Source organism: Colius striatus, chromosome 21 (genome assembly GCF_028858725.1).
Source record: "Colius striatus isolate bColStr4 chromosome 21, bColStr4.1.hap1, whole genome shotgun sequence".
In the NCBI taxonomy this organism is placed as follows: domain Eukaryota; kingdom Metazoa; phylum Chordata; class Aves; order Coliiformes; family Coliidae; genus Colius; species Colius striatus.
In genome coordinates, this window is record NC_084779.1 from 7,341,507 (window position 1) to 7,350,756 (window position 9,250).

Sequence of the window (9,250 nt, forward strand, 5' to 3'; positions counted from 1 at the left end):
TTATTTCATAATGATGGATGTGCTGGTTCCATGTAATGGAAGAGGCAAGATAGCAGAGCAGAAATTTGGCGCCAAGTGCCTTGCTTTGAAAGGGGCTGCATTCCAGCCTGCCTAAGAGGGGCTAAATGGAAAGATCTGATTAAGCGTCTCAGTGTTGTGACCCTGACCTCAAAGAACACGCCGATTCTCTGGAGGAACTTCATTTCAATTAATCAGCTTAACAGCCTGAGTAAATCTGGCTGCATCCATTCAACCACTCCCTCTCCTCAGAGGGTCTCTGGGATGCAGGATCCAAAGGGATGAGGTGGTGTGTGCTTGGCCTGCCTGCCTCGGCTGCTGAGGGGGTTGGGGATGTACTCATCTCCCTCTCCCATCTCCCTATCCCTGTGGAATAATGGGGAGATAACCCTGGAGCCCCCCATCCCTCCACAACATCCTCCCTCAAACAGCCCTTGGCTGCCTTCCAGTGGGGACAGGATGGGAGGGTGAGACCCCCCACAGAAAGGGAGGGATGGCCCTCGTCCCCCTCCCCAGCTCCTCCTGCGCTGAGGGCAGGGGAAAGGGAGCAGCCAAGCAGCAGCAGAGGAGACATGGCTGTAGTCAGAGGGCAAGGAAACAGCTGTGTGAGACAGGGAGCAGAGTGCAGCAAGGAGGATAACCCCAGATAATTGCCTCTCTGGGAAACTCACAGCAGAACACAAAGGCACCAGAGCAGGAGATGGGAAGGGAAAGAGACGTCAGCCAAAGCCTCGGGGGCTTTTCCCAGGTGGTTCTTCCAGAAGCTGAAAGGGGCTTTGCTTCTTGCCTGGGGCCTTGCAGGAGACTTTCCTTGCACAGAGCAATACTTCTCAGGAAAGGCCAGTTGGGGCTGTGGAGAAAGAGCTGAACTACCATTAAATAGCTGAGCTTTGTGGCTAGAACTAAATTCCCTGCTCTGGTTGTTCCCTGCTCTGGTTCGCTGTCTGCTTTCTGGTCAGCTGTCTGCTGCCTCTGGAAATGGCTGCATATAGCTATCCCCATACTTTTTTCCTTTGGATCAAGGTAGAGCTGTTGCAGTTCAGATAAGGAGACATCATGGGCTGGCTGGGTTTCACTGCTGCCTTCCTCCCTCCTGGCCTTGCTCCTCCACACCCAGCTCATGCCATTACACCCAGGGACTTCTGGCTGCACTCAGCCAAACCATTATCGCTTTGGCACTGTGTCCATCCCTTTGGACTTTCACCTTTCAGCAGCAGCATACTTTGCTCTTTCACTTCACCTTTAAAAGGGATAAGAGCAAATGTAGCCCAATCTGGATGAGTAGCTGTATAGAAAGCCTTGAAGGACTATGGTAGCCCCACAGCTGTAGAGAAATAGCCTGGCAGAGCCAGGGAAGCAGATGCAGAAGGGTCTGGGCAGACACAGTGACTGAACCCAAGTTGGATGTCTTCTTGAAGGAGTCTGGAGTTAACAGTGGTGGAGTTAATCCTTGGAAGGACTTTGAGCTTCTGGCAGGCAAGTTGGACCCACGTCCAAACTGTACCAGCAGCCCTAGGCACAGGGAGGTCCATGAAAAAACAGAGTAGGTAGCAGTGCTGGGCATCAAAATAGGGTGCTGCCTCCTGGGATGATGAAATGACAGTGGTACCTTGTGTTTCACAGTCTATCTTAGGAGGCAGAGCAGTCAGACTGCTCTGTCCTGCTGGGACATGAGCATCCCACAGGCACTCTGTGGTGTGTGTCGTGTTTGCGCCGCTGCAATCGTTCCAAACCCACTCAGAGAAGAGGCTTGTTGGGTTGATCTTTTTTTTCCCCCTGTGACTGAACTCAGCAGTGTAGCACTTGGCAGTCTTGCTTTTTTTGCTTGAGTACCTTGTCAGTCAAAACGAATTTGCTGAATCTAGGGGCAATGTGGAGGGGACTGGGCAATGAGGGACGAGTCCAGAGCCACGGTGCTGCCCCAGGGAGGTGTTCAGTTACATGCAGGCGACAGGCAGGCTTTCATCTGCTCTTCCAAGCCTTCTTCAGACAGAAGAGGAGGGGTAGTAACTGGCTGTGGGGGATGGAAGAGAATGGCTGTAACATGATTTTATGTCTGTGATTGCATAACAAAACCTCCTGGGAACCTCCTGATTCAAATGGATACCTAGTTCTGGTTGTGCACGGGAGGACTTTCAGCACTGATCGATTGCCCACGCTTTGGTGCAGAGGAATTGCAGGACTGGATCAGTACCAGGCTCCAAACAGCCTGTGCTCCTGTGTCTAACCACGGCCAAAACAATCATGAGGGTGTAAAAAGCCTTCAGAAATGGATAATCTGCTTTGTGTACCCCCTGTCCCCAATGCCATGTTCTCACAGAAGCTGCAGCCCCATCACCCATAGAACTAGACCCTGAAAGATGAAATTGCACTTAAAACCCCCGAGTCCCTGGGCTTGTTGGATTCATTAGATGTTCTGCAAACATCTCTGAGCTGTGGAAGGCTGCTGGTCCCACTGTGCCCCAACACACCCAGTCCAAAGGGGACGGTCAGGAGAACCAGCTTAGCCTCCAGGCACACCACAGCCTGGAGGATGGAGGCAGCCCCAAGATGTGTTATGCCTCTGGCTTTGGCATGAACACATGTCATCTGTTGGCTTTTCTTCTCTTGAAGATTACAGGATAACCCCACCTCATAAATTTGGAGCAAAGCACACAAAGCTCTCCCCCTTCCATACCATGCATTCATTCCTAATGGTCTTTCTCCACATCAGGGCCTTATTAATTGGTGACAATTGGAAGTGGTTAATTCTCTGTGTGTGTGTGTGTGTGTGAGGCTGCAATTGCTTCCACTTGGCCAGGATTCAAGTAGTGGGGGTGAGTCAGAATGGGTGGCAAAACTGTCTTTTCCTCAGCTCCCTTGCTTACTGCAAGAAAAAAAAGAGAGAAGCAAGCCACAACCCCGAGTTATTCTCTTTTATGAGGTAGGCATTGTGAGGCCAGGCAATTGAATTTACAACAGCATTGAGTATCAGAGTCTATCTGGCCCTGTCAATGAGAGTGGGGAGAGAAAAAAAGACACACATTAACCCTCAGCTCCGAGTTCCCAGGCGCTTCAATAGGGCTCCCAACTTCCCAAAGAGCCCGCTGCATACTCGATGAGACCCTTTATACCTTCTAATTACCCTCCTCACAATAGGGACAGACTTTCTTGCCTCTTTTGTAGGCGAGATAGTAACTTTTGGGCACGCCACCCCCACGGGCAGGCTGTCTCCCCAGGGGAAGGTGGAGGAGCAAGATGTGAGGAGCAGCGTTATTTGAGGGTGCAGGTAGCAAGCAGGGTGCACTTCCCCAGCTCCCAGGAGCATTTGTAGGGATCTAGTTCTTCTGAGTGGGATCATGACACTTGCAAACCTCTCAGGGGATATTTAGTACTACCAGACACTCCCCCCACCTCCAACCCCATCACTTCTTCCCCCCTCCCCAACCTATTTTTCCCCAGGAATTCCTTGCACCAGCCTTATTTAAGGCAGTAAAAGTTTGCTCCTGCTTTAAGGGGGGGCTGCACCCACAGGATGAGCTTGGCCCCCTGCCCCCTCTCACCCACCCAAATGAAAGGAAAGGGGGTGGAGAAAAAAATTATCTAATTTCAAAGAATTTATTTATTTAAACACCTGCAATTTTTGTTTTGCTTTTCTGGGTATTTTTTTGTTGGAAGGCTCGAGCACAGGCGCACACACACACACACACACACACACACACAAACGGGATACAAACAACTTTGGCATTTCTCCTTTCGAGTATTTGTTACAAAACTATTTCTCATTTATTTTCCTTTCTTTAAAAAAAGTATCTCAAATAAAGGCATTTTAAAGGAGTAAAAATACAAGTGGAGATCCCAACCTCTGAAAATAATAAATAGCATGTTCATAGTGAGGGTCCTTTTCTCTCTTTTTCCATTTAAATCTGCTTTAAAAAACAAACCAAAAGCCCAAACAACCCCGAAACATAAGAGGGCTCCATACAACGGAGCCAACAGAAGAGTGTGGTTTGTTGGAGGGAGGGGAAGGAATAGTTTTAGGCAAGTCACCAAGGCCTCCACACCGATTCACTTCGCTCTCCAATGGGACTTCCCGCCTGGGACGCTGGAACAATGCTGCCCCCAAATGATGTCAAGCCCTGCACCGGGGATGCTGATGGGGTGGCAGCCCCGTTCCCAGAGCCGCTGCCCGCGGACACCGGCACGTTGGCGTTGGCGTAGAGGGGAATAACCGGTCCGGAGCTGGGAGGAAAAGCCGGGTTGGGGATGAGAAAAGCGAACTGGCCATCGGTAGCAGGGACGAGCTGGAAGCCCCCGTAGACTTTGGGGGAGAGAGCTTCGGCGGGGTTCAGTTTGCAGGGCACGGGCACGGCTCCGGCTGCGGCGGGGGGCAGCTGGACGTGCAGAGGCTGCTGTGCCAGATGTGCGGGCTGACCCGACGGCGGCGGCGGTGGCGGGTAGTTCATGGCCACGATCTGCCCCAGGCAAGCTGAGAGGTGACTGAGGAGCCGGGTCCGCACGTCGGTGTTCACCCCTTCGCAGGTGGACAGGAACCGCGTCACCTCGTTCATGCACTCGTTGAATCCAGCGCGGTACTTGCCCAGGACGGTGGGGTCGGCGCTGAGAGCGGCTGGAGGGTAGAGAGGGTGGCAAGTGAGTGGCAGCTCAGGTAGCCCCGGTCCCTCTGGTCCCTTGTCCCCAGCCCGCGACCCAGCCGGGGCAGGCAGGGCTCGCTTACCCGTCATCTGCGCGCGTTGCAGGTTCCGCAGGTGCTTGACGGTCATCTCCAGGATGTCTGCCTTCTCCAGCTTGGAGTGCCGGGAGCTCTGCGGGAGGACAGTGGTGCCGTCAGGGCTGTCCCCCACCGGACAGCCCCGCACCTTTTCCCGCCCCGCCACGCTCCCTGCAGCCCCACTTACGTCCTTCTTCAGCGCGTCCAGGATGAGGGTCTTGAGCTGCCCCAGGCTCTCATTGATCCGCGCCCGGCGCCGCTTCTCCATGATGGGCTTGGAAGACTGCGGGGAGAGCGCGGGCGGTCAACCCCCCGTCTCGGGCCCCCGTCCCGCCCCTCCCGTCGCCCACCCTAACCCCGACACCGACCTCACTACGGCCGCGGGCTCGCCGCCATCCAGCGCCACCGCCGCCGCCGCCGTTGTGCCCTAAGCGGCACCCTCCATTTACCTTCCGGTGCTCGCTGGCGCTCCGCGGTTTGTCCGGCGTGTGGCTGGCGTTGGCCGGCGCCCCCGCGATGGGTGAAGCGGTCGGCTTCTCCATCCCCGTGTCGGCGGGCATGGCGCTGCGGCGGCGGGCGGGCGCGTGCGGCGGGCGCGGGGCGCGTGCGGCGGGCGCGGGGCGCGTGCGGCGGCTGCGGGACCGGCGGTGCCGGCGGACGGCGCCCCCCCGGCCTTTTATACCCGGCGCCGGCTCCCCATTCGTGTGAAACCGCCGCCGCGGCCGTTCCCACACTCCCGACAGCCAATCGGAGCGCGCCTCGGGCCCGGCCGCCGAGACGCTCGTTTTCCTATTGGCCGGCCGCTCCGCCGCCTGTCCGTCACGCGCGCCGGCCCGCCCCCCCCCCCCCCCCCTTTTCCCGCGCGTGGTCACGTGGGGGCGGCGCGCAGCGGGCGGGGCTGCCCCGGGCGCTCCCGCGCTGTCCTTCCCCCGCCTCCCGCGGGCTGCCCCGCGCCTCCACCCCCGGGGCTGCGGGCTGCGGAGAGCGAGCGCGGCGCGGCCGTCCCGGGAAACGCAGCTCCCCGTCCCCATCCCTTGTGACACTCGCAGCTCCCTGGCGGCCAGCGGGACGGGCGCTGAGCCCTTGGCGGGGGAAGCTGCCGAGCGCTCCCGGGGCAGCCCCGCCCGCGCTGCCGCCAGGGGCCGGGACCGGCCGTGCCGGGGAGGAGGCGGCTGGCGCGGCACGCGAGGCCGCGGCCGGCGGGCGGCCAATGGGGTGGTGGAGAAGCGCCGCTCGTCACCCATTGGCTGGCGGCCGCCCCCGCTGTCAATCACGCGGCGGCCCCCGGCGGGCGGCTGCGCTCGTGCCTCCGCCCCCGAGACGCGGCCCCGCCGCGCGCGCGCTGCCCCTCCCGCCGCCGCCGCCGCCGTCCCCCCCCCCTCCACCCGCCTCCTTCCCCCCGCACCGCTCCCCCGCCACCACCCCCCCCGCCGGAGCACGTGCCAGAGCGCTCCCGGCTGCCCGCGCCCCGCGCGCGGCCGCCATGGGAAAACCCCGCCCCGTGCGCCGGGGGCCACCGGCCGGGCACGGCACGGCACGGCACGGCACGGCACGGCACGGCACGGCACGGCACGGCACGGCACGGCCGCCGCTCGCCCTGCCCCGCGGCTCTGCTGCCTGTCGCCCGGCCGCGGGACACACGCGCGCAGCCGCCACTCCGCACACACGCGCACACACGCGCACACACGCGCACACACGCACACACGCACCCCTCCGCGCTCGCAGGGACTTGTGCGGGGGTTCGGCGACCCGCGTGTGCGCAGCCCCCCCGCGGCACGGGAAGGCGAAAGCGATGTCGGGGTTCCCCGAGAGCCCGGGCATCCGAACCCCGCAGCGCCTTCCCACGCGTGACGGGTCAGGACCCCGAGTGGAGTCCTGAGACAACCCCCGTTCTACCGCACACACACACACGGGGAGTTGCGGTTACCGGCGGGACCGGGGAGGCGTTGGCACCCGCCGAGGTCCCCGCCGTGCCCTTGCCAGGGAGTTGCCGGGCTCCCGCCCCGCTTATCTGCTCTCCCTCGTTAAGACAGAGATTAACCCGGCGTTCTGCTCCCAGAATCAGAGCGCGGTGCCAGGTGTGACGTCGCGCCACGGGAGAGGCAAAATCAACCTCGTTACGAGCTCCTTGGCCACAGACAGACCCTGAGGCTCCTTCAGTCGCTCCCCCAGACGCCCCCGGCAGCGCCGGTGTGAGGCTCTGGGCAGCTCTGGTGTGAGGCTAGCCAAAGCGGCTGGGGGCATCTCAGCTGGCACAGCTTGGCACTCAGCCCTTGCCGTGGCTGCACGGGTCACGGTGCCCACGCACAACTCCCCTGCTGCTGGCTCTGAGGTGGCTCCCACACCACGCTCCCTGTGTGCCCAGCCTCGCTCTGTCCTTGCTCCCACGTCCAAATAACTCCCTTTAATGTGGAACTGCCTTAATGTGGAGCTGCCATCATTAAGCAAGCTTCAAACCCTGGGCTCATTTCGAAACCTGCCTGTTTCAGGCTGTCTTTGGAGCATGCAGCACACACATCAAATCCTGGTGCTGCAGGCTTAAAGCTTTTAATACTCACAAATTGGGTTTCCATTAGCCCCACAGCTGAAATTCAGAGCCATATCTTGACTTGAAACGTGTCATGCCTCCCCCCACCCTCCTTTTCTTCCCAATTCTGAAGCAAGGATAAAAACAGCTGCTCAATTTCGGAGGCTCCCCCCCCGCCAAGCAAGCACGACACAGCTTGGTTTGGGGGAATCTTTGTGGAGGGGAAGGGAACCACGTACTGTGTTTAATCCCTCTCCTTGGCCCGTCTCCTGCTTTGCTTTTCATTTGCTCCAGTGAGTCACTGCTTTGCCTTCACGCTTTCTGCAGCCAGGGCTGTGATTTGTGCAGTTCTTGGTGCTGCTGCTGCCATGGCCTGGGGAGATGGTCCCACACAAGCACTGCCAAGCTGATGGGGGGACCCTGAGGCTGTTCAACCTGTCCTGGGTGAGTTGTGCCTCTCTGTGTCACCTCAGGGTGAGCGCTGGCTTTTCCAAAGAGCCTTTCTCTGGTCTCAGAGCACTAGTGCAATGAGTTTGGTGGCCTCAGCTTGGTCTGAGAGGGAGAAATGCCAGTAAGCTGTAGAGGTGCGGGAGGTGTCCCTGGAGCTGCCCCTGCTTTCAGTCCTGGCAATGTGAAGGAGGAGAGAGAGAGCATGGCAGTGCTTGCCAGCCAGAGCTGAAGGTGTGAGGCAGTGGGAGAGATCCAGTCCCAGGTGCTGTGTGACAGGAGCAGGATGAGTGTCTGGAATGTGTCCTGGACTCACACCTCTCAGGGGCACAGGAGTGGGAGGGGGCTGAGTGGCTTCTTGGCAAGTTTCTTCCCTGAAGGGGCAAGTCCTGTGTCTATTTGTGAGGAAGGAAGGAAGGAAGGAAGGAAGGAAGGAAGGAAGGAAGGAAGGAAGGAAGGAAGGAAGGAAGGAAGGAAGGAAGGAAGGAAAAGAGGGGACGAGAGAAAGAAGGCAAAGAAGGTAGGCAGGAAAGGAAGGAAGGAAATGAAGGAAGGGAAGGAAGGAAGGAAGGAAGGAGAGGAAGGGAGGTAGAGAAGGAAGGAAAAGAGGGAAGGAAAAGAGGAGAGGCAGGAAAGGAAGGGAGGAAGGAAAGGGAAGAAGGTAGGGAAGGAAGGAAGGAAGGAAGGAAGGAAGGAAGGGGAAGAAGGTAGGTAGGGAAGGAAGGAAGGAAGGGAGGAAGGGAGGAAAGTGAGGAAGGGAGGAAGGAAAGGGAAGAAGGTAGGTAGGGAAGGAAGGAAGGAAGGAAGGAAGGAAGGAAGGAAGGAAGGAAGGAAGGAAGGAAGGAAGGAAGGAAGGAAGGAAGGAAGGAAGGAAGGAGAAACCTCTCAAATATTTCTGTTCTCATTGCTGCATCACATTCTGGGCCTTTCACTTCAAGTGCAATTTCAGGTGGTTTGCCACACAGAGACTGCAGAAGACACAGAATAACGATGCACTGCCTGAAGCAGCATCCTCAAACGGATCCAGGGGAATACATTTGTATTTCAGGATCCTTTTCCTCTCTCACACTGGCTCACACGTGACCACAGCATCAGCAGTTCTTGGCTGAAGTGTGGCTTTTGGGTTGTGGGAGGGATGCTGTGTTTCTGGGTACTGATCTCAGGTGCCCACAAAGTCTGGTCTGTTCCTTTGCACACCCCCAAAAAAAGTGCACTGAGGTGTGTGTTGTGTTACAGAGGAATAACAAATATTTGCTTTATAAGTCTCCTTGGAAAGATTCAGGGATCTGGTTCCTTGTGAGACCAATAAAAGGCAGAACAACAGCCCTTTGTGCAATCTCCCTTCCTCACGTGAAAAGTGCTGTGAGGAAATAACTAATAACAAAGATCTCGCCCCTCCTCTGACAGTGGATCCTGAGTGCATGGATTTCATCATCACAGTGGAAAAAACAAACCCCAGACATTAAATGAGCAAGTTTTTCAGCAGAATCTACAGCCAGTGATGCAATTCCCAGGCTGGGAGCAGTGATTATTGACTCTGCTCCTCT

The 9,250-nt window shown here is 57.7% G+C and overlaps 1 protein-coding gene across 2 annotated transcripts; it reads right to left on the bottom strand.

The window, feature by feature from the left end:
- Nucleotides 1-3,596: 3,596 nt before the first annotated feature.
- Nucleotides 3,597-5,347, bottom strand: HES4 (hes family bHLH transcription factor 4). Of its 2 annotated transcripts, none has more exons than XM_062012958.1 (4): nt 5,098-5,347; nt 4,917-5,012; nt 4,736-4,823; nt 3,597-4,627 (listed from the first exon to the last, which is right to left on the bottom strand). In XM_062012958.1, the coding sequence occupies exons 1-4, from the start codon at nt 5,287-5,289 to the stop codon at nt 4,044-4,046; spliced, it is 960 nt and encodes a 319-aa protein (XP_061868942.1). In that variant the 5' UTR covers nt 5,290-5,347; the 3' UTR covers nt 3,597-4,043. The 2 variants fall into 2 exon arrangements, with proteins under 2 accessions (XP_061868942.1, XP_061868941.1); XM_062012957.1 differs by having other exon boundaries at nt 5,179-5,336.
- Between the last annotated feature and the right edge of the window lie 3,903 nt (nt 5,348-9,250).

Excerpts from the sequence above, each read along its gene's own strand:
- HES4 (XM_062012958.1), bottom strand. The coding sequence starts at position 5,289 with ATGCCCGCCGACACGGGGATGGAGAAGCCGACCGCTTCACCCATCGCG. Across the intron at positions 5,013-5,097 it reads GAGCCCGCGGCCGTAGTGAG|TCTTCCAAGCCCATCATGGA; the intron begins GTCGGTGTCGGG and ends CTCTCCCCGCAG. Across the intron at positions 4,628-4,735 it reads GCAACGCGCGCAGATGACGG|CCGCTCTCAGCGCCGACCCC; the intron begins GTAAGCGAGCCC and ends TCTACCCTCCAG.